Source organism: Mustela nivalis (genome assembly GCF_964662115.1).
Source record: "Mustela nivalis genome assembly, chromosome: 2".
NCBI lineage: Eukaryota > Metazoa > Chordata > Mammalia > Carnivora > Mustelidae > Mustela > Mustela nivalis.
The window spans coordinates 135,655,974-135,681,808 of NC_139021.1; the positions used below are offsets into that span (position 1 = coordinate 135,655,974).

Here is a 25,835-nt window from a genome sequence, read left to right on the forward strand (position 1 = left end):
GTTCAGTATTGTAACTAAGAGTTATAACTGCAGAACTCACCATCATGCGAAAACAAAACAGAACTTTCTAATGCTCTTCATATTACTATAGAAATAGTAATAATAAAATGGAAACATGTGAGGCGCATATAACATGACAAACATTGTATTAAGCACTCATTTAGTTCTTACGATGACATTGATAGGTATTACCATTCCCAATTTTCAGATGAGAACAATGAGGTGAGGCCTGAGGTTACATAACCCCAAAGCACAGTTAAATAGTAATCAGATTGGCAAAACTGTTGAAAAGAAATATGTTGTTGGGGTATCCAGCTGGTTTAGTCGATAGAACAGTAATTCTTGGTCTCAGGGTCATGATTTCAAGCCCCATGTTGTGTGTAATATGGTTATAAATAAGCAAGCAAGTAAGTAAGTATACTGGTTTGTTTAAACTCTCTGGTGCTGAGAATTGAATAAATCCTGTGAGATTATTTTCATCTGGCTTAGACATGGCTCCTTTCCTATTATTTTATTTTTCCTATCATTCCTGATCCTTAATCCCATTCCTCTTCACACCATGGGAACTCTAATGTGTTTGATATGAGTTTTATATCCTTGAAAAATGTATCATTTTTTTAGGTGCATGTTTACATTATACACAATATATAAAAGTATGAACTATATAGCTTGTCCAATCTCATGTATATATTTCTAGTTTATTGCTTTTAATCTCTATATAATAGTGTGAATTTACCACATTTGCCTTATCTTTTCCCCTAGAAATGGACTTGCAGGATGCCTGACACTGCCTTTTACTTCCAGAAAGCTGTGATTAATATCCTATGTATGTCCCTCTAAAACCTATCTTCTTCCCACTATGTCTTGCTGCCTCCTATTACATGCTTTTTCAGGGGATTATTTCAAAAGGAAGAAAAGCTAACTTTTGCATTCATAGAATAGTTAAGATTGCAGGTATTTTAATCCCTCAAAAGACTAAAATATATGTAGAATGAGTGATTTCATTGATGCTTCCAAAAGGAAGCCACATAGGTGGGAGAGCCTAGGTAAATTATTTCGTTCCATTGTTACATTATATTCAATCTAGGTATTTGCTAATGCATTTGTTCTGGCTCTTTTCTTTTAGTGATTCTATTGCTGTCATTGGTATGAAGTAGTGCATATCATAACATTGTAATTATAAACAATTTATACATTATCTTGTTGTTGTCAAAGTAAGTATTTTCCTTACAAGCACATAGGAACTATGCTTTGTCATAATTCATATTTGATCCTCCCTCTCCTATAAGGAAATATATTTCACACTCTCTGGGAGATTTACAAAACATGTAGATCCTATTAAGAAGAAAACATGCTATTTGGTTGTTGTATTTGTTTTTTGGCTTCTCATTTGTTCATTCTTTCAACCTCATTCTCTGAAAGGTATTACTATGGCACCTTCCTCATGCTATGGAAAACAGACTAAGTATTGTTCTTTAGAACAGACAACAGTGGTATGTCTTCAGACACAGCATCTGGAACTCTCAGCCCTCTCATCATTGGTAGTCTGGGTTTGGGGGCACTCTTTAGTTGGCTTAATATTTTTCTGTTACCACACTTCCTTCTTAATATTCTCTTTTGCTTTTGTAAATAGTGATTTAGGTTTACCAAATCCACCAGTCTCATATTTAGTTTTTTCCTTTTTTCTGCCATCTACTTATAGAAGTAAAATAGACTTACTCTCAGCTGTTTATCTGTTCTGACTCTTGTTTCTTGAAGTAAGCGTCTCTCCGTTTATAAATATCTGTTTCTGTAGAAATTTACTATAAGTAACAAAATAATTTGTCTTTTAAATAATTTTTATCAGAAGAGAATTTAATGGCATCACCAAAATTTGAAAAATTAAAAAATTAAAATTATCCGTAACTTTTCTACTCACATTTAACCATTTTACTCTGAGTGTATTCTCTTTCAGTTTTTTCTTTTTGATTTAGTGTAGTTTATAACCATATTTTGTACACAGTGTTTGTATGCTTTATCCTTCATATAACATTTATGTGGTATAAATGTTTTCTACTTTTCTACTTAGTTTTCATAATCATAATTTTTCCATAATCATAATTTTAAATTTTCAAAGTATTCCTAGAGCATCAATGTCCAGTAGAAATATAAATCACATATAGTTAAAAACTTTCTAGTAGCCACATTGAAAAAGTAAAAAGAAACAGGTAAAATTAATGTTAAAAATGTTTTATTTAACTTAATATATCTAAAATTTTTTATTTCAACATGTAATTATATAAAATTATTATATTTTTGACAATCTTTTGTTTATACTAAGCCTTTAAAATTGGTGTCTATTTAATTTACAGCAATCAGTTCAGTCACTCAATTGTCAATGATCAAAATTAACTGTAGCCCTACCAAAGCAACAAAATTATGTTTAGCAGAAAAATATTATCCAGAGCTTCTATTTCTACACTTAAATAAATTAAATTAAAATCAGATTCCATAGTCACACTGGCTAGAGCACATTGCACGTACTCATTAGCTACATGTCTTTTTATATTTAAATTAAAATTGAATAAAATTTGAAATTCAGATCTTCAGTTGGACTCGTCATTTTTTTTTTTAACCTAGCCACATTTTAAACAATAACAGCCAGGTTTAGAGTGGAAAAGTAGAAGGAATATGCCAGTTCTTTCGTGCCTGTTAAGAAATAGTCAGTCGGGCACCTGGGTGGCTCAGTGGGTTAAGCCTCTGCCTTCGGCTCAGGTCATGATCTCGGCGGCCTGGGATGGAGCCCCGCATCAGGCTTTCTGCTCAGCAGGTAGCCTGCTTCCCCCTCTCTCTACCTGCTTCTCTGCCTACTTGTGATCTCTTCAAATAAATAAATAAAATCTTTAAAAAAATTAGAAATTGTCAATCATTAAATATTTACATTGTTTCCAGGTTTTGAGTAAAACAAATAATATACTGATATGTTCATGAATGAGTATTTTCCCATATTTTAGATTATTTCTGTAAAGTAGACTCTCAAAATAGAATTATTGGATCAAAGAGCATGAATTTGTTTGTGGTTCCTCATGTGTATTTTCAAATTATTTTCTGAGAAATAGTGTCACTTTTACTCACACCGACATATTAATGTATGAATTTTGCCAACCTTTGTCAACACTGAGGAAACTTTATTCACCATGTTGTTTCTTTCTTTGCTAGGAAGGAATAGTTGTCTGTATATTTATTTGCTGCTTCTTTTTCACTTTTAATGGGCATTTCTTTTTCACTTTTAATGGAATGCATTTTCATGTTCTTGGCTCATTTATCTATTGGTGTCCTCATATTTTTTAAATTTTTCATCTCTTTTTAAAAAAGCTTTTTTATAATCTAAACATATTAACCCTGTGTCATATTTACTGTAGACATTTTTAGTGGTCTTTTGTCTGCTTTTATTTTTATAGTTCCAAAAATCCCTAGAATTTACAATGTATATGAGCACGTGTGCACACACACACGCACCTCTATTCTTTAGATAATTGTTAATGGAAATAATAAAAAGGATTTGTGCTTTTTTTTTTTTTTAATTTGACAGACAGAGATCACAAGTAGGCAGAGACGCAGGCAGAGAGAGAGGAGTAAGCAGGCTCTCCGCAGAGCAGAGAGCCCAATGTGGAGCTTGATCCCAGGACTCCGGGATCATGACCTGGGCTGAAGGCAAAGGCTTTTAACCCACTGAGCCACCCAGGCGCCCCGAAAGGATTTGTACTGTTAGGTAGGGACAATTAAAAAGAACCCCAAAGGGGCACCTGGGTGGCTCAGTGGTTTAGGCTGCTGCCTTTGGCTCAGGTCATGATCTCAGGGTCCTGGGATCGAGCCCCACATCAGGCTCCCTGCTCCGCAGGAAGCCTGCTTCCCTCTCTCTCTCTCTCTCTCTCTGCCTGCTTGTGATCTCTGTCTGTCAAATAAATAAATAAAATCTTTAAAAAAAAAAAAAAAGAACCCCAAAGCATTTTCCTGAATTGAAGTAAATACTGGTAAAGAACAAGAACAATTCCTTTTCTTATCCTTTAGTATATTAAACAGTTTAATTTCTTACATCCTCCTGTGTAGCATTTAAACTACACCAAGAGGAGCGCCTGGGTGTCTCAGTTAGTTAAGTGTCTGCATTTGGGGCATGATCCTTCAGGGTCTGGAATCAAGCCCCGCATGGTCCCTGCTCAGTGGGGAGCCTGCTTCTCCCTCTTCCCTTGCCTGTGCTCATACTCCCTCTCTCTCTTTCTGTCAAATAAATTAATGAATAAATCTTTAAAAAAATCAAACTACTACACTAAGAAACCCTTAGAGTAGTTGGACGACACATTTATATACTGTTGATTCATGAAGAACACAGGGGTTAGGGGTGCCAGCACCCTGCACAGTCAAAAATGTGCATATAACTTTTGACTCACCCAAAACTTAACTACTGATTGTAGTTAACTACTGTTGCCCAGAAGCCTTACCAATAACATAAATAGTCTATTAAATATGTATTACAATAAAGTAAGCTAGAGAAAAGAAAATGTTATTAATAAAATTATAAGGAAGAGAAAATACATTTATAGGTCTGTGCTGCATTTTTCCCCAAAAAATCCATGCATAAGTGGACCTGTGCAGTTCAAACACATGTGTCTGAAATTTCTAAGCATTAAGTCTGGCTATGCAAAAATGGTTCTTTGGCTCTTTGGTTCTTTGGTTCTTTGGTTCTTTGGCCTTAGTCTTTCCCCATCACTCCTATTCCTACCTTCTTGTTCTGTTTTATTTATCATTTTAATAGATAAAATTGTCTTGCTTCACTCCCAATACTGATTAATGTTGTCGGATCTCTTAAATGTTAGAATCTGCTTTGTTTTGGGGTGCTCAAAAGGACAAAGAGTCATAGGATTAACTGTTATATAGACTGAAATCCCTAATTAGAAAAACCACAAAAATTTGTTGATTATATAGAGTATTTTTCTAAACTATAGCCATGTAAACTATTGGCCTGTTTTTATTACAAACCTGACACTTTAAAAAAAAAAGTATAATGGCACTGTTATTATGTTGGTGATAATACAGTCTAGAACATGTGGCCTAGCAATGGATATAAATCTAGGAAGAAAAATTATGGTTGGCATCCATTTTAAGTCTTTGCACTATAACGGAACACAAATCCTAAATTGTTTAAATACTAAATATTTACTTAAAGTAAAACAAGAAACTATTCAAAAATGTAATTAATTTAAATTGTGAATTTTCCTCATTTAAAAGCTGATAGTTTTTTTTTTTTTTTAAAGCTGATAGTTTTTATATATTCTTTGTAAAACTGACAAAATGGAAGTTATATTGTCCACATCACAATACTCTTATGTTGCATTTTAAAGTAAAACACACATACACACATTTGGAATGAGGCCAAATTTGGACTCCAGGGGCATACTGTTCAGTACCTTAAATTACAATCAGATGTATTTTAGCACAGATCAAATTTTCAGTCCAAAGTTGGTGAGAAGCCTAATTATTTGACCAGGTTACTATTTGTGTAGACCATTCTATGGCTGTCTGTGGTTAATCTACAGCTGGCAGAATGCTAGCTCTGGGAGGTTTTTATTTCATGCTGGAACACTTTGGGGAGAAATGGGAGGGAGGTTAGCTTTAAATGCTCCTCATTAAATGAAAGACTAAAAAGCAAGTACATACATATTACTATGGAGACAAGATGCTATATAAACTGTTCATTTTAATTCTCCAAGTGACAAAAATAGCAAAGGAAACAGCTTGGATGTTATAGTTTGCAAGTGACGTGGTAGTTGGTTAAAAAAGTAAGGTGAAAACATTTAAAAAATAATGTTACCTAAGACTAAGACTTTTTATCTTTTAGAACAGTTGAATTAATGGATTGTGATTTTTAAATAATGAGAAAATATTATGCTATTATAATAAGGAAACATTTTTATTAGAATTTCATTAGCAATAAGAAACAATTGTACTGTAGAATTCTCTCTTAATATCTCAGAATTCATAAGGGCAATAAGCCCTGCAAGTCCAAGTATACATGACTCCTACTTCATAGTTAATTTTTTAAAATATTCTTTTAATATTCAATTTGAAAGTAATAGGAAAAAATGTTTTTTTCTTTTTAAAATTTTTAAAGTTTACACGTTGGAAGTGGTAGTCCCTCAGTTGTAGTTGTAGTTGAGTATTTCAATAGCCCTTTTTACCATTTTAAAAGACATTTCCTTTACATTTTCAAGGTTATTTCTTCCGTTTATAAGCTAACTCTTCTTTCCTGCTTCTTTCCACTGCCCTAACTTCTCTGGTTCCTTGTTCTTTCTAATCCTCCTCCCTGTCTTGCTTCTTCATTCTTCTTTTTCTGCAGTAGCTCCTTCTTGTTAAAGATAAAAAATACTCGAATTAGCATTGTTCTTAAAAACAACTCTTCCACTCCTCTCCCCCAGTAAAATATCTTTCTTCTCTTCTCTTTTCAATTACCTATTCAAACTCGGGGCATTATAGCTCGTCATTTGAATCTAAGCTCCATCACAATATAAACTGTATGACCTGGGGGAGACATTTTGCCTTTATCATCATAAAAATGAGAATAACAGTATCTACCTCATAGGTTTGGTATAAGGAAAATGATAACAACTGGGTTAATATACATAAAGCTTTTTAGTATATTGCCTGGAACACAATAATTGCTCAGTAAATTTCAGATGAGTCCATTATTTTTCATTGATAAATCTTCCAAAATAATTTATAATCTTTACCCCTACTTTCTCACCATTCTTTCATTCTTTAACAGCTGACTTTTTTGTTTGTTTTACCTTTATCCCATAAGTACTTTCTCTTAATCATCAAATCCAGTGGGTTATGCTCATTCTTTCTCTCCATTGATAGCATTGGGTACATTTAAATATCTTCTTAAAACTTTCCCTGCTGGATTTCTGTCTGTCATCACTTACTGTCCTCATTTACCTTCCTCTTGTTCTCTACTTTATGTTTTTCTTTTCTGCTTTTGACTGTTGTTGAATTTTTGTTGTTTACATTAACTTTCCTTTAAATTTTTATATAAGGTTGTTATTCCTTTCTTTCAAAGAAATCTTCATTACCCATCATGTGTTCTCACCCCACCTAATCAAATCCTCACCTGCCACGCAAGGCCTTTTGCATTCTTGACTTAAATGTCCTTTCCGACTTTATCTTCTTTTGCTCTTTGTGCATTCCTTCACTCTCTTGTGCACCATTCAAATCAATTTCCTATGTAAGCATCCATGTCCTTGCTTATACTTTTATCGAGAAGGCATAAATCTATTTTTAAAAGGCTTTTATTAACACTTTTAAGATATAGATAAATAGCGTTTTAAAATACACCTTTCCTGACATAAAATTTTAATTAATTTTTTTTATTATCACTGAATTATTTTCTCATTATTTAAAGATTTCAACTCAGAATCTTTTTTAAAGAATTCATTTTAGGCATAAGTTAACAAGCTATGATTTTAGTGAACTAATTTCATTTCTAAACTAATTTCATTTTTTAATATATAGTATGTCCCTTTTAAGAATCCAAACTATTTATAAGAAGATAAAAAGATCCAATCTGACTTCATTACTATTTCCGTAATTTAAATGTAATTATTGTCTTAAATGAGACCTTTGAAATATTTTTTCTTATGTGGATTCCCAGAATTCTTTCAGTGTTGAGTATACAAATCTAATATGAAATAAGTAATGTGTTATACTCTAGCATAATGGCACATACCAAATATATTGTACTCATATGATAGATTTTTCTTCTAACCAAATGCTGCTGCTGTTTTCTCCCTTGCATCTTATAATTGTATTTTAAAGTTTGTATTATATAGATGTTTGTATTTTTTATAGGCATCTTTTATTCCGACCACGAATGACTCTGTGGAGATGGCATTTTTAATTTCCTCTCCTTTTTTTCTTTACCCAGGGCTTTTTTCTTACAGTTTCCCCAGAGTCGGTATTAAAAGTGGCTAAACATGCTTCTGAAAACAACAGAATTTTCACTTTGAATTTGTCTGCACCATTTATTAGTCAGTTCTACAAGGAGTCATTGATGAAAGTTATGCCTTATATTGACATACTTTTTGGAAATGAGACGGTGAGTTACTTTAAAAAAAAATAAGTGGTCTTTTTCTGTTTTTTGGGGGGGTGGTTGGAGGTTATTTTTTGGTTTATGTGTAAGTTTAGAGATAAAAACTGAAATATTTGCATAAATATAATTGAAAATTACACAACAAAGCTGCCTCACTTCGGACCTCTTATTCAGTATTTTTCGTATTTCCTTCAGTATATACTACCTTTCTTTCAAATTAAAAAAATTGGTCTTTTAAAAGGTTAGATTATTGAAGTTTATAATTTGCATAGAGTAAAATTAACTCTTTAATGTACATTTCTGTAAGCTTTTGCAAATGCCCTGACATGTAGCCATGACTACAATCAAGAAAAAAGTCATTTCTGTCACCCTTCTCAATCAACCTGTCACCTTATCCTTTCATATCAACTGAATTGTCTTCTGACCAATTAAATGTTTTCCCCTAAAATTTTCATGGATGAATAAGGTAAGGGGCATTTGGTCTAAAATTAATGTTTTATGAATTTAACTATTTATAAAAAGCATGAGTCTAAATTTTGAGTAGCTATTGGTGTATTATAATTTGTATTAAATTTTTTTATTAATATCATTTTTGCTAATATTTGTATGTTATATTTAAAGGTGATAAAATGGGGTTTGTTAAAACTTTTACAGCTTTTCATTTTTACCAAGATTATACTTTCTTTTATTTTAAATTAGTGGAAAGTAATTTTTTTGCTCACATAGTATTTATAGCTTCTGTTTAACCTGTAGACATTAAACATCCATGAAACATAAAAAAATACCTTCAGTATATCTTTTTGTGACTTTAGCAGTATCACTTAACTTTCATGAATCTTAACGTCTTTATGTGTAAAGTGAACATGTTGTACTCTCCCAGAAGTCCATTTTGATTCAAATTATATCATTATAACAGTTTGATTATACTCACAGATTTTGAATCCAAATAAGATAACTGTGTTGTCTGAATAGAATAACATAAATTTGACCTCAACATAATTTATGAGATCACCTCAGTGATTTGTAGAAATAATATGGTATGAATATCTTCAAAGACACTTTGAAGGAAATGCTACATTCTTGATGATTTACAAACTGACATAATGGCAAAAAAATAGTGGTAATGGCCTTGAACTACTGAGTATCTGCTGGAAGTCTCATTTGATTAAAATCTACATTTCACATTTCCTTTATTGCTGGTTTTATTTTCTGAAAGAAAAACGAAGTAACTAGTAAAAGTGCTAATCTGACCTTTTAAAATAACATAAAAGAATTGGTCATCAGTATGGTGGTCTAAGAATCCTTAGGAGAAGTTGATATTTGAACTCAGAGTTCTTTGTAGTCAGGAAACATCAAACAGCAATACTTAAACATATGCTCTGAACTTTAAAAAGACTAATTTTGGGGGCACCTGGGTGGCTCAGTCGTTAAGCGTCTGGCTTCAGCTCAGTTCATGATCCTGAGGTCCTGGGATTGAGCCCCCCATCAGGCTGCCTGCTCAGTGGGAAGCCTGCTTCTCCCTCTCCCACTCCCTCTGCTTGTGCTCCCTCTCTCGCTGTGTCTCTCTCTGTCAAATAAATAAATAAAATCTTTAAAAAAAAAAAAACAAATTTTTAAAACTTATAAAAAGATAAGTATCATTCCAGAGAATGAGACTTTAGAATTAGAGATAACTTGAGAGAATTGAATACCGTCAAAACTTCAGCTGTGACTTTATAATATCAAATGACCACAATTCGGAAGAAAATGGGGAGGAGCCTTAAAAACAAAACATTACAGAACACACAGAAAATTCTTTAATTAGAGTTCACATTTGAGTGTGTGCATGGCTCAGTCTGTTAAGTATCTGACTCATGGTTTCAGCTCAGGTCATGATCTCTGGGTTGTGAGATAGAGCCCAAATGGGGCACCACGTTCAGCACAGTCTGCTGCAGATTTTCCTTCTCCCTCCACCCCTCCCCCTACTTGTGTGTGCACATGTGCTTTCTCTCAAGATAAATTTGAAAAATCTAAAAAAAAAAAAAAAAAAAAAAAAAAGCTCACATCTCCTAAACACTTATAAATAATGGTGGAAAGCATGTACAGAACCAGAGAATAATTCTAGAAGTTTGGCATAGATTTAGAAGAATAGAAAAAACTAGAGGTACAGATTATTAGGTTTGCAGAAAATGCTGATGATATCAAAATGGTCTTCGCTTAAAAAAAAAAACAAAAAACTCCAAATGCTCAGCAAGAACAAGAAAAAATAATTGGACTTGATCAATATTAAAAACTTTTGTGCATCAAAGGACACTATCAAAAAAGTAAAGCTTAAAGCCAGCAGAAGGAAGGAAATAATAAAGTTTAGAAGAGAATTAAATGATATAGAAACTAAAAAACAAAACAAAAAAAGAACAGATTAGGAGCTGGTTCTTTGGAAAAAATTAATAAAATTGATAAACCTCTAGCCAAGCTTATCAAAAAAGAAAGAGAAAGGACATGAATAAATAAAATCACAAATGAGGAAAAATAACAGCCAACACCACAGAAATACAAACAATTAGAATATGATGAAAAACTATATGCCATCAAATTGAACAACCTTAAAGAAGGGGATAAATTCTTAGAAACATATAAACTAACAAACTGAAACAGGAAGAAATAGAAGACTTGAACAGACCCATAACAAGCAAGGAAACTGCATTAGTAATCAAAAAACTTCCAACAGGGGCGCCTGGGTGTCTTAGTGGGTTAAAGCCTCTGCCTTTGGGATCAAGCCCCACATTGGGCCCTCTGCTCAGCAGGGAGCCTGCTTCCTCCTCTTTCTCTTCTTGCCTCTCTACCTACTTGTGATCTTTGTCTGTCAAAAAATAAATAAAATCTTTTTTAAAAAAAACAAACAAAAAACTTCCAACAAACAGAAGTCCAGGACCTGATGGCTTCACAGGCAAATTTAAAGAAAAGTTAAGGGGCGCCTAAGTGGCTCAGTAGTTAAGTGTCTGCGTTTAGCTCAGGGCATGATCCCTGGGTCTGGGATCAAGCCCCACTTAAGGCTCCCTGCTCGATGGGGAGCCTGGTTTTCCCTCTGTCCCTTCCCCTGCTTGTACTCTCATTCATTCATTCTCTCTCTCTCTCTCTCTGTGTCAAATAAATAAATAAAATCTTTTAAAAAATAATAAAGAAAAGCTAATGAAAAATTAATACCTATTCTTCTCAAACTATTCAAAAAAGCAAAAAGGAAGGAAAATTTCCAATTCATTCTATGAGGCCACTGTGAAGTGTTGAATCACTATATAATGCACACGTGAAACTAGTATTACACTGTATGTTAACTGATGGGAATTTAAATAAAACTTTAAAAAAATAATAAATTGAAAGGCCATGGAGTGGGTACCTGGGTGGCTCAGTAGGTTAAGCAACTACCTTCAGCTCAAGTCATGATCCCGGAATCCCAGGATTGAGGCCCACATCGGGCTCCCAGCTCCACAGGGAGTCTGCTTCTCCCTCTGACCTTCTCCTCTCTCATGGTCTCTCAAATAAATTATTAAAATCTTTTAAAAAAGAAAGAAAGAAAGCCCACGGAGTGAGAGGAAGTATTTGCAAATGATGTATCTGGTAAGGGATTAACATCCAGAATATATATCTCAATAAGGAAACAACCCAGTCCATAAATTGTCAAAGGCCTTCCATAAACATTTCTCCAAAGAAGATATATAATTGGCTAATAAGCACATGAAAAGATGTTTACCATCACTAATCATTACTGAAATGCATTTAAAAACCAAAATGAGATACCACTTGATACACCTTAGGATGGTGGTTTTCAAAAATTTAGAGGGGAAAAAAAGTATTGCCAAGGAGGTTGTGAAATTGAAACCCTTTTGCATTGGTGATTGGAAGGTAAAATGGTGCTGCTGCTGTGGAAAACAATTTAGTGGTTCCTCAAAATGTCGAACAATTATTATCATATCATCCAGCAGTTCTCCTAATTGGTATATATCCAGAAGTCCTGAAAGCAGGGACTCAAATACTTGCACACCAATATTTATGGCAGCATTATTTCCAATAGCCAGATGAATAGATAAAATTTGGTACATACGTAAAATTAAATATTATTCAGCCTTAAAAAGAAATGAAACCCTGATACATAATACAAGATGAATGAATTTTACAAATATTATGTTAAGTGAAATAAGCCATACACAACTTCTGGAGTTTCCTATAAGGACTCCACTTACATGAGGTGCCTAGAATAGTTAAATTCATAGAAACAGTCGAATAATGGTTACTAGGCCCTGCAGGAAAGGGGAAATTGGCAGTTATGCTTAATGGGTACAAAGCTTCTATTTGGGATAACAAAAAAAGTCTGGAAATGGATAATGGTAATGGTTGCACAACATTATGAATGTACTTAATGTCACTGAATTGAACACTTAAAATGGTAAAATTTTGTCTTGTATATATTTTGCCACATTGTTGAAATGATTGATTCTACAAACCAGTAAAGTTAGACTAGGACTTATAGAATAGTAAAGATATTATGCTATTACAATCTATATATAGTATAGATAATTAAAGAAATCATTTTTCCCCACCTAGAAGAGAAAGATGTAAAATTATAAGCTATAAGTCATGTCAGGATAGCTTTTTACTTTGTTGGTATAGTTAGTATTCATTTGAATTCGTTTCAGTAGTTATGTAGTACCTATTATGGCAGACCAGTAAACAAGGGATGTATAGTATATTTGAGACCATCTGTCATGATATGGATTATAAGATAATAAATATTAGATACAGGGCAGTTAGATGTATTTGGTATTTTGTTGAACCAGTCTCAAAATTTCTGCTGATAAATAGTTTTCTAGTGCTATGCTTCAGTGTTTACTCTGAGCTTTGCTCAGCTATCAGTGATTCAGATAAAGCTGTATTTGCAGATAATGCAAATGCAGAGAATGCAAATAATTCAATACTTTAACAAATATCAAGTAAGTTGAATGTCAAAATGAGACTTTTGAAAACTTTAATAGACTGGATTTATCAGTTGAGTGGTGAAATTTAGTAAGGATAAATGTAAATGATTATATATTGAATATAAAAAGCAACTGTGGCATTGTTTTCTTTAATCTCATCTCTCATTGTTCTCCTTGAATACTTTAGTAATCATCAACTATCTTTAGGTCCATGAGAAGAAGGGACATTTTATTTCTAAAATACAATGGAGGGATGGCTGGGTGGTTCAGTTGGTTAGGCCACTGCCTTCGGCTCAGGTCATGATCCCAGAGTCCTGGGATCAAGTCCCACATTGGGCTCCTTGCTCAGCAGGGAGCCTGCTTCTCTCTCTGACTGCTTGTGCTCTCTCTCTGACAAATACATAAATAAATAAAATCTTAAAATTCAATGAAGTGTAAAATATATTCCTCGGAGAAAACATACATGATGGTTTTATGTTTCTTTCTGCCCCTCACCCCCCAAACAAAAATCAAATCTGTGCTTATTGGGGCGCCTGGTTGGCTCCGTCCTTTAAGCATCTGCCTTTGGCTCATGTCATGATCCCAGGTCCTGGGATCTCTCCCTTTGTCAGGCCACAGCACAAAGGGGGAGACCCTCTTGGTAGTCTCTTTTGAACTGAGGAGATGGGAACTAAAAATTCAGGAAATCTAACAGCTGGACAGCTGGAGTTTGCAAGTCAGAGTACCAGAGAGAAAAGAGCTACATATACAGAGAACACAGATTTGCAGAGTCCCACCCAAATCTTCAGCTGAGAACTAATCAGTGCACATTTGTCAGGAAACCAGTGAAGGCTTAGAACCACCTGAAAAGATTAGAGGGAGTAATCTTCAGAGTGCATGTGGAACCTGTAATCATTCTTGTTCTGTGATTCAGAGTGAATAACCTCATAATTCATGGGGCTCCAGATAGAGTACTCAGAACGCTAATGGGGCAAATTAGACTAGAGTAGAAGATACTGTGGTTCTTCTCCTAACAATGTTATTCCAGTATAATTGACAGCCTGTATGTAATGGCTAAATTCCTTGAAAAACATACAGTACCAAAGCACATTCAAGAAGAAATAGAAATAGGGTTATTCAGGTTACCTATTAAAGAAATTGAATTTTTACTTTAAACCTTTCCCACAAAGGAAGTCCAAGCACCAGATTGCTGCTGTGTTGAATTCTGGCACAAATTTAAGGAAGAAATAGTAACAGTTCAATACAAACTATCCCAAACTATTGAAGAGAAGTAGTACCAAAAATCAAACAAAGAATTAAAAAGCTACAGACTAATATTCCTTATAAAAATAAATGCAAAAACTCTTAAGATAGTTTTAGCAAATCAAATGCAACAGTATATAGAAAGGATAATCACCATGACCAGGAATGCAGAAATCAATCAATATAATCCACCTTAATATAACTAAGAAAACATAATCTTCTGAATAAAGACAGATTTGATGAAATCAGCATCCTCTCCTGATAAAAGCCTTCAAAATAGTAATAGAAAACTATTTCAGTCCAACAAAGGACATTCACAAATAATATACAGCTAACATCATACTTAGTGATGAAAGACTGAATATTTTCCTTACAAGATCAGAAACAAAACAAAACTCTCAGCTTCTATTCAACATTGTGCAGTGCCAGGAAGGGATAAAAAAAAATCCAGATTAGAGTGGAAGAAGTAAAATTATATCAAACACCATTATTGTGGTTTTTTTTTTAAATTCTATAAAATCTGCAGAAAGCTATTACAACTAAAAGGGAGTTTAGCAAGGTTGTGGGATACAAGATAAACATACAAAAACCAATTTTACTTCTATATATTAACAGCAAACACTCAGAAATTGATATTTAAAAATACTATTTCTGGGACTCCTGGGCGGCTCAGTCATTCAAGCGTCCAGCTCTTGATTTCAACTCAGGTCATGATCTCAGGGTCATGGAATAGAGTCCTGCATCAGGCTCTGTGCTCAGCGGGCAGTCTGCTTGGAATTTTCTGTCTCCCTGAGAGAAATCAATAAATAACAATTCGTTATTTTTTTATGATACTGTTTCTGATACCAGGGCTCCTGGCTGACTCAGTTGGAGGAGCATGTTACTCTTGATCTCAGGGTTGTGAGTTCAAGCCCCAAATGGGTGTAGAGATTATTTAAATAAAACTAATAAATAAATAAATAAATAAAAATGTTATTTCTGATATCATAAAAATGTATGACATATTTGGAATAAATCTAAGAAAAGATGTGCAAAGTGTATATATATACTAAACACTACAAAACCTGTTAAGAAAACAAAAGAAGAATTAAATGGAAAGAAATAGCATGCTCATGGGTTTTTAAGACTGTTGTTAAGTATGAATGGAACTAGAGCGTATCATGCTTAGCGAAATAAGTCAAGCAGAGAAAGACAACTATCATATGATCTCCCTGGTATGAGGAAGTGGTGATGCAACATGGGGGCTTAAGTGGTAGGAGAAGAATCAATGAAACAAGATGGAATTGGGAGGGAGACAAACCATAAGTGACTCTTAATCTCACAAAACAAATTGAGGGTTGCTGGGGAGAGGGGGGTTGGGAGAAGGGGGGTGGGGTTATGGACATTGGGGAGGGTATGTGCTTTGGTGAGTGCTGTGAAGTGTGTAAACCTGGTGATTCACAGACCTGTACCCCTGGGGATAAAAATATATGTTTATAAAAAATAAAAAATTAAAAAAAAAAAAAAGACTGTTGTTAACTTTCAGTTCTCAAATTGGTGTATTTACATAATTTAATCAAAATCCCAGCAGTTTTTTTCAGTAGAAACTTATTCTAAAATTCATATGGAAAAGTCCTGGACTAGACTAGACTAGCCAGGCCAACTTTGAAGAAAAAAAAATCAGAGGACCTTCACTACTACATGATTTCAAGACTTAATATAAAGCTATACAATGTGTCATGGGCCTAAAGATAGACAAATAGATCATGTAACAGAAGGGATCGTCCATAAATAGACCCATAATTGAGTTTTCAAGAAAGTTTCAGGGGTCATTCCATGGGGAATAGGTTTGTTTTTGTTTTTGTTTTTTTTAAGATTTTATTTATTTAACAGAGTAGCACAGCGGGAGAGGGAACACAAACTGAGGGAGTGGGAGAAGCAGGCTTTCTGATGAGTAAGGAGCCCCATATGGGGCTCGATCCCAGGACCCTGGGGTCATGACCTGAGCCGAAGGCAGACACTTAACCAACTAAGCCACCCAGGTGCCCGAATAGTCCTTTTAACAAATCATGCTTTTTTGAATATCCATATCCGTCATGCAATTAAATATCCATATCCAAAAAAGCAAACTTCAGTCCATACAACTGTATATATTTAAAAATATATACAAAATTAAAAAGTGTGACTCGGGCAAATATTGGCAAAGTATAGAGTTAGAACTGTCATATGCAGCTGGTGAGAATACAATATAGTACAAATGCTTTGAAAATAGTTCTCTAGTTTCTTAGAAAGTTATATACACAACCACCATATGACCTTGCTATTCCCTTGTAGGTGTTTACCCAAGAGAAATGAACGTGTATGTTCATACAAAGACATACACAAATGCTCATAGCAGTTTTAATTGTAATATCCAATGTCTGGAAAGAACCCAAATGTCCATCAACTGGTGACTGGATAAACAAATTGTTAGGTATCCATACAGTAGAATACTACTCAACTATTAAAGAAGTGAACTATTTATACATGCACCTACATAGATGAATCTTAGAATATATATGCTGAATGAAAGATGAGATGGCAGGCAAAAGTACACTCTGTTTGATTCTATTTAAATTAAATTCTAGAAAGTTGAAATTAATCTCTAGTGACAGTAGATCCATGGTTGCCTAGGGATAGATATGTACTGTGAGGCCATGATCATACAAACAGACGTTAGAAAAATGTTGGAAGTAATGGATATGTTCCTTACCTTGATTGTGGTTATGGTTTCAGGACTTGATCCATGTGTCAATATCTATATACTTATTCACTTTGAATTTGTGCAGATTATAATATAATAACTATGTCTCAAAAATTATATCAGAATTTTTAAAAAATATATGCTGTGTGGTTCTATTATAGAAATTTAAAAGTAGCAAAAATTAATCAAGTCACTCACATAATAAGTTCCAAAGAATCACTGTCAAAATTAATTAAGTACCAATTAATTTTTTTATTGACCCTGTATCAAATTTGTTATTTCTATGAAAAATTGTATTTTAATGGTATTGTCAAGCCAAAGGAGAAGTGCTTTGATAATCTCATAGACTATTAAAAATTATTATACCCCACCACTGAGTAATGCTTTAAAGTTACAAATGTTTTCCACAAAAACCATCATTTAGGGGCACCTGAGTGGCTCAGTCTGTTAAGTACCTGCCCTCAGCTCAGGTCATGATCCCGGGGGCCCTGGAAGCAAGTTGAGCCCAGCGTCAGGTTCCCTGCTCAGTGGGGAGTCTCCCTTTCGCCCACCCCAGTCTGTGCTCTTGCACACTCATGTTCTCTCTCTCTCAAATAAATAAATAAAATCATTAAAAAATTATTTAATATACACAATCTGTGGCTAGTTTTCTAATGCATTTAAAGTTTCAGCTTTACTTATAGAAAGTACTCAGTGTATGTTAGGTGATACTGATGGTGTTGTTAGGAATGCTGATCTTATTCCTCCACTTAAGTTTTACTTAACTAGCTTGCTTAGATAACATGCACACATCATTTTCTTGATAAAACAATAAGTAGTTACAGGTAAATGAGGGAGAACTCGTGGGTATTAGGCTATTCTTTGGTAGGCCACCTTACTTCTCTTCCCACAATGTTCTTTGTTTATAAAAAGTCAAGTCAATTTATTTGCCCATAAACATTTTTAATGCAGCTTATCTTCATTATTATTTAGTTATATAATCTGATAAAATGTGAGTACAAATGAAATGAGGACTTGCTTAATGAGTTAAATCAGGGTACAAAATTCAATAAAGATAAATTGTTTTAAAAAGTTGCTCTTGAATTAGACAATGGCATGAAAATTATAAAATATTAAGCAAAAAGCTGTAAATACGTACCACTCAGGAGTAGCTTTATAAATGTCTACAAATTTTCACTCTGGTTTGAAGAAACTTAAACTGGAAATCAGAAACTACCAATTACGGGTTTGGTTCTATAAGAAAGATTCTAGAATATCAGGCAGCAGATACACATGCAAAGTTTTAACCCTACTTTAGCCAAAGGCAGAGGCTTAACCCACTGAGCCACCCAGGCGCCCCTAACTCTACTTTAAATATTAGTAAATGATATATAGTTATAAATAAATAAAATACATAGATTTTTCCTTATTTTAACCAACTTGTTGATTTATTAGTCAACTACTATTCCTTTAATTTCCTGATGTGTAAAGTAAGGGGATTATATAGAAATACTAAATGATTCTTAATTTTTTTCTTAGAGCTTAAAATGTTTTTTTAAAAACCTAAGGATTCATTTTCTTACATATTCTAATATTCAGTAACACTGACCAATTTTATTCTAAATCAGCAAAGCCCTTGTTCTGAAACCTAAAAAAAAATGCCTACCATATTTAATTTTAGGTAACTATTCTTTTTTCATTGTTAATGTTACAGGCTCAACTGTACCTTTCAGGCTACTTTTTTCCAGTGCCTCATCCTATTTCTTTTATCTGATTTGTGCAAGGAAATTGATGTTCTTCTCCAGGGAATGTCTGAAAATATTTGGTTAGGCAATCCAGACACAAAGTAGAAGTGTCCACAGGAATCCATTGCTGCATTAACATGCTAAAAACAAAGTATAGTTATTAAGTGATAAAATTTACTTTTTTCTTTCTTTTCTCTCATTGTGGTAAAAAACACACTACAGAAAATTTACCATTTTTTTTTTAAGATTTTATTTATCCATTGGACAGTAGTAGTAGACACAATAGGCAGAGAGGCAGGCAGAGAGAGAGGAAGGGAAGCAGGCTCCCCGCTGAGCAGAGAGCCCGATGCGGGGCTCCATCCCAGGACCTTGGGATCATGACCTGAGCTGAAGGCAGAGGCTTTAACCCACTGAGCCACCCAGGAGCCCCGAAAATTTACCATTTTTAAGTGTACAATTCAGTAGCATTAAATACACCCACACTGTTGTGCAACCAGCATTACTATCCATTTTCAGAACCTTTCATCATCCCAAACAGAAGCTCTGTACATATTAAACAACTCCTCCACATATCTGATAACCACTATTATGTTATCTCTAAATTTGCCTATTCTAGGTTCCTCTTTTTAGTAGGATCATACAATTATCTGTTTGTGTTATTTCACCTTTACTTGATGTTTTCCGTGTTTATCCATATAACATGTATCAGACTTTTGTCTTTGTTTATTCAGTCATCTGTTAATAGACATTCAGTTTATTTTTGCCTTTTGGTTTTTGTGAATCATGCTGCTATGAATACTGCTGTACAAGCATGTGTTTGAGTACCTGCTTCAGGACTTTGAGGTATTTACCTAGAAGTGGAATTGGCAGATTGTATGATAATAATTCTGTGTTTAACTTTTGGAGGAACCACCAAATTCTTTTCCACCACAGCTGCCCCATTTCCATTCCCACCAGCAAAGCATAGTAGTTCCAGTTTTTCTGTATCCTTCCTAACACTTAGAATTTTCCCCTTTTTTTGACAGTAGTCATCCTAATGGATGTGAAGTAACATCTCTTTGTGATTTTGATTTGTGTGGTTTACTTTTAACTGACATTCAGAAATGCATAGAAACATTTCTCTTTACCTCAAAATGTTTTGGTGCCCTGTTATGTTGCATTTTGTACTTTTAAACAGCATGCCTGAATTTAACAATTTCTTGTTAAGATAGTTTTGAAATTACTCTAGTATAGAACTTCATTAAATATGATATTGTATTTATCTTTTATTTTTTGACATTGTCAAAGTTTAAAATATTTCCCTTCAGCAACAGACATTTGTTAGCTGGAACCACGTGTAATCAGCTTAATAAAGAACTTTCTACATGCAGGTAATTATATCCATTGATGCCTGCTAATGCAAGCTGCTCTGTAGTCATTATCTAGCAATACATGACTAAAGAACTTGATTATTCTTGTTTTTCATTTTTATTAAATTAAGAAGTTTTTTTTTGAATAGTGTCATTTTGTAAATGGTTCTTAAGGGTAATACCTTTCAAGGCTCCATAATCACTAGATAATTAACCTGCCAGGATTAAGTACACTCAACTTTGCCTCAGGATGCTTAACTCTCAAATAAGGTCAATTATCTCATGATAATAACTGCTTTGTCAAGAATTACCACTTAATTCCACTGTGAAACGTCACATCACCCATACAATGCACTTTAAGATAGTTTAAATAATAAAATACAGCTTGAAAATCAGGCAGAAGAATTCAGTTTAATTATTTCAAACAGATTAAGAATGATAACATTTTAGATAAAACTCACTCTCATATACCTAGTATTTTGAATCTCATAGATGATTTCTATTTATAAAGATTATATATTACTCTACTTCATCAGTCCTTTTGCTGGCAATTTTCCCATTTTATTTATACATTGTCTTGCAGGGAAGTCCATTTTAAACCTCTTGACCCTACATAGGATTCGCCATATTAAAAATCTCTAATCCAGACCAGGAAAACTAAAATTACTCTTTCCTAAGTGATGATTTGACTTTTTAAAAAATGTATCTATTTTATCAAAGAATGAGTCATTAAACAGTGATCATAATTCTGCAGTTTGTTGATGTGGTTGTGGTGTTGTTGAGTAGCTCTTGAATCTCGTTAGGACAGTGATACACAGCCAAAACCAGGAATTCTACTTTGGAAGAATGTGTCAGGACATTTTGAAAGAAATGTAAAATTGGCTTTAGGTATTTGAGCCCATGTTTTCTAAACCTGACTAATAACTAATGACTAATGACCTTATAAGTAAACTCTTAAAATATTTTTACCAAACCAGATGGAATAGGTTAGATTTTTCTGTTCTGTTTACCCATTTGGTGGGTGGGGTAGGGATTTTATTGGTATTTATTGTTTACATTGTTAAGTCAATTTTAATCTAATAGCCATTGATTCTTCTTTAAGTGACAACAGTTAATAACTTAAAAGCAACAATAGTGCTTTTAATTGTAATTAACCATTGATAAACTTTTTTTTTATCTTGTCAGTTTTGGTACATCTGTAAAATAGAAGATATTTGCTACTTCAGTATGAAAATCTATGTAAATGTATAAATTATGTGTGCCAAATATGATAAGTGCTACACATGAATGCATCTTCACTCAGATAATTTCTTTAGTTAGGAAACTTTCTGTTCATTGTAAAGTTATTATTTCTAATTTTTGGAAGTTCTTTGTCTCTCAAGTCTATGTATATTTTATTCTAAGAGAATTTCTTTTTTTAATTTTTATATCTTTTTGTCAAATCTAAGTCCTTAAGACACATGATTTTCAAACATTTGCAGAGAGCCAGCCTCTCATCAGATCCATATTCTGACAATAGAAGAGATGGTCTTTTTTTTCCTTGTTTCAAGGTATTCCCATCATGAATGTGGGTAATCTAAAAGGTTAATGTTAATGCTACCTTTGTAGGTATACAGAAGTGCCTTGTTTCTTCCACAGAAAAGTGGAAGTCACCTTCCTGAGACTGTTCATATAGATCATTCCATTCCTCTTCTTTTGCTGAAAGCAGTGACAGGAGCTTTTGAAATAGACAAAATCCACGGTTATAAGATCAATCAAGGAAGGTAGAAAGAGATGTTTTCAGAGAAGATACATAACCCCTTCAAAAAATAAATAAAAACTTATGGTGTTCTTATAAAATTCTGACATATTTATATATCCTGCTGAGGATAATGAAATTTCAATTAAGACAGGACTGTGGCACCATAAGATCACTGTTTAGTTCCTGGATTTAACTTTCTCCTTAGGGTCTTTCTGGTATATTTTCCTGGTCTGGGGAAAGAAAGATTCACTGTAGCACAAGGGGGATTCCTAATGTCAGTAGCATGTTGTAAAGAAATGCTATTGGAAGGATTCAGAAAGAGCCAAAGGCTTTGTAACTATGTGATTTACATCTCCCTCCTTCCCATGTTCTTAACTCTTTTTCTCCTTTTCTCTTCTGATCCCCACCAGTATACCCTTCTTTCTTGCTTCCTTTCTCTCTGTCCCCTTACCAACTCCATTGCCTCTCCAAAGAGGACGGTTTTTAAGTCATTCCAGACTACCGTCCATTATTAGTAAAAAACCGAGTAATCTGAAATAGCTTAAATTGCTTTGGAGATAATCATATTTTATCTAATGCCATACATACCATGTTACTCAGTATTTCAATTAGTCTTATTGTATATTTGATTATTTCAGTTACTATATTAAAAACTTTTGACAATTCTAATATCATCTGTCTAGTATGCCATGATTTAAAGGTAATGAGTAAATATTGAAAGTTCTTATTTAATTCATTCTTAAATGTCTTATTGAAATTATTAAATGAAATTGACTTATCCTTATACATAAAAACTAAATTTATATGACAATTGAAGGAAACCTGGACTTTAATCAGAAAATCTGGTTTTGACTCAGCTTAAATTTTTTCTGTGCCTTTCCTCTTTGATGTTAGGAGGATAATTAGCAAAATTTAAATAAGTTCTGTAAATTAGTATTTAATCAACAGTCATTTCTGAACTTTGATGATTCTACAGTAGTTATATAAAATGTTCGTATCTGGAAAATTCCTACTGTTTTTTACGTGATTCAGACCCAACCTAAAATCCTAGATTGCATTTAATGTTTCCTTGGTCTCTTTAATCTAGAATACCCCTTGGGGTTTTTTTTGTTTTGTTTTGTTTTTTTGCCTTTTGTGACCATGACACTTTTGAAGAATACTGGCCAGTTATTTTATAGAATGTCCCTCAATGTAGGATTGACTAATATTTCCTCTAACTAATGCTTTTTTTGGCAAGAATATCTCAGAAATGTTGTTGTGTCTTTTTTCATACTATGTATCAAGATTTCTACATTTCTCATTACTGGTCACATTAATTTTGATCACTTGGTTAAGGAGATGTTGACCCGGTTTATGTACTTTAAGTTTATTTTTCCTTTTGTAATTTAATAAGTATCCTACTGGAAAATACATAAGGCTATGTAAATATTTTGTTCTTTCATTATATTTTACCCACTACTTTTAGCATCTATCTGATGATTCTTGCCTCTAGTAATCATTGTGGTATTGCCAAATCATGATTTTTTTTTTCATGTAAGGTGATTTTTCTGTGCTGTACCTTCTCCCCCAGTTATTAATTTCTTAACTTATAATTTAGGGATATTTATTTTATTCTATGGGTTATAATCCATTGCAGTCATTCTGTTGTTTCTCCAGTTGTCTGGATTTGGGCACTGGGAGCTTCTTCATGTTGGCTCCTCTGTTCTTTTGATGTACCCTCATTAATTTTTGAGCACTTTACTTTCTTGTACCACAGTTCATTCCAAGTTCATCTTATATTTTCTTTGTCTCAGCTCTGGAATCATCCGTTTCTTTGTAGAGTCCTGGTTCCTTGGAGACTGATTTATTAGCAACTGACATTAAGAAACCAAGAGCTGAAAACTAGATGTGCTCAGTGCTACTGGTTGGTTGTCTTTAATTCTCAACAAACAGATCTAAGAAATACGTATATATGAATATACACATCTGTATCTATCTGCTTGTCTGTAGCTCTATTTATGTTTAAAAAAACATGAATATAAGAAATAGCACAGAAGATCATGGGAAGGGCGGGAAAGCTGAATGGGAAGAAATCAGAGAGCGAAACAAACCATAAAAGAGTCTTGACTCCTGGGCATGTGATATGATGAGCACTGGATGTTATACGCAACTAATGAGTCATTGAACACTACAACGAAAACTAATGATATGTTTGCTAATTGAATTTAAATTTTTAAAAAAAGGGAAAAAATGACACCATAATAATACCTCAGATTGGGGCACCTGGGTGGCTTAGTGGGTTAAAGTCTCTGCCTTCGGCTCAGGTCATGATCTCGAGATCCTGGGATCAAGTCCAACATTCAGGTCTCTGCTCGGTGGGGAGCCTCCTTCCTCTGTCTCTCTGCCTACTTGTGATCTCTCTCTGGGTCAAATAAATAAATAAAATCTCTTAAAAAATAGTAATAATAATAATACCTGAGATTGCAGTCCAACAGCACAGAGGGTTAAAGCTAGCCTTTCTTCTTTCCTTATTTATATTTCCTTTCTTTGGCAGTAAGAAACCTGGCTTTCATTATCTACAATTTAATGACTTATTTGCTCAGATCTAAAGTATATATAAAGTAGTTTCAGAATTGCAAAACTGCCCTTGGGAGAAGGTGAGTATATTTTTGCATGTAGAAGGGACATGAATTGTGGGCTAGAAGACAGACTGTGATAGGCAGCCTATCTCCTCTCCTTGCCCGTGGGATTACGTAGAGTGACTTGTAACAAAAAGACAAAGGCAAAAGTGATAATAGGTCATTTCCAAAATTATGTTACAAAAGTACTGTGACTTCTGTCTCATTTTCCTAAAGCAAACTGCCATGTTTTGAGTAACTCTAAAAGCAGACTCACATAGCAAGGAGCTGATGTCCCCAGTCAGTAGCCAGGGAGGACATGACAGCTACCAACAGCCATATGAATGAGGTTTGAAGCACATGCTCCCTTAAACATGTGATGACTGCAGGCCTGGCCCATGCCATGGTGGAAGACTTTGGAAAGACCTTGATTAAGAGGCACCAAAGCTAAGCCAGCCCTGGATTCCTTATCTATGGAATCTGTGAGATAAGTGTTCGTTCTTTAGAACCACTAAGTTTTGGAGCAATTTCTCATACAATAATAGATAACTAATACTTACTGTGAAAGATTTATGAACTAGACCTCAACTGTTTGTGTATAGCTCTTTTGTCTTTAGCTTTAGAGTATATTAGTCAAAATACTTCTTTTTAGGTGACTTAGGTTAGTTCTTTTTTTCCCCCAATCCCTGAGGGTGGTTATGATACTTAATTACAGTTAGGTTCATTTACTATTATTTGCATCCTATTGGGATTCTCCAAAATTCTGTAAATTTTTTTAAGTATGTGAAACATTTATATTGTTTTAAACACCAGAATTGTGCAAAAAGCTTCCCCAGTCCCGAGGACATTTCTCATCTCCTTCTTTCCTCCTCCTCTCAATCTTCCCACCTACTCTCTGCCCTGTGGGTAATCTCATTAGTTTCTGGCTTACATTCCTGTATTTCTTTTAGCATAAATTAGAAGGAACATGTGTATTTTCTTATTTTCTTATATCCCTTCTTTATTACATGAAATGTGGTGTACTGCAGGTTCTCTTTGCATTTAGCTCTTATTTGTTGTTGTTAATTATATCTTGGGAATCATTCCATAACAGCTCAGAGAATCCGTCCTCACTTTTCTTAATAGCTGCTTTGTACTTCACTGTGTGAATGTACCAGAGTTTATTCAGTCGCTCTCTTGTATATGGGCATTCAGGTTGTTCCCAGTATTTTGCAGTTAAAAGCAATCTTTAAATTGAATAACTTTATGCACTCATATTTTCATGTTATTAGAGGTGGGTTTTTGGTTTTTGTTTTTGTTTTTTTCCAGAGTAAATTCCTACAAGTGGGACTGCTGGGTCAAAGGATAAGTGTGTATGTGGTTTTGTTAGGTATTGCCAAATTGCTCTCC

General features: G+C 33.9%; 1 protein-coding gene across 3 annotated transcripts in view; it reads left to right on the forward strand.

Moving 5' to 3' along the window:
• ADK (adenosine kinase) overlaps positions 1-25,835 on the forward strand; it is a 525,969-nt gene that overhangs the window by 349,414 nt on the left and 150,720 nt on the right. For all 3 annotated transcript variants that reach the window (XM_082717349.1, XM_082717351.1, XM_082717350.1), the window contains exon 7: positions 7,958-8,128. In XM_082717349.1, the coding sequence (XP_082573475.1) occupies positions 7,958-8,128 (171 nt within the window). The remainder of the gene's footprint in view (positions 1-7,957; positions 8,129-25,835) is intronic.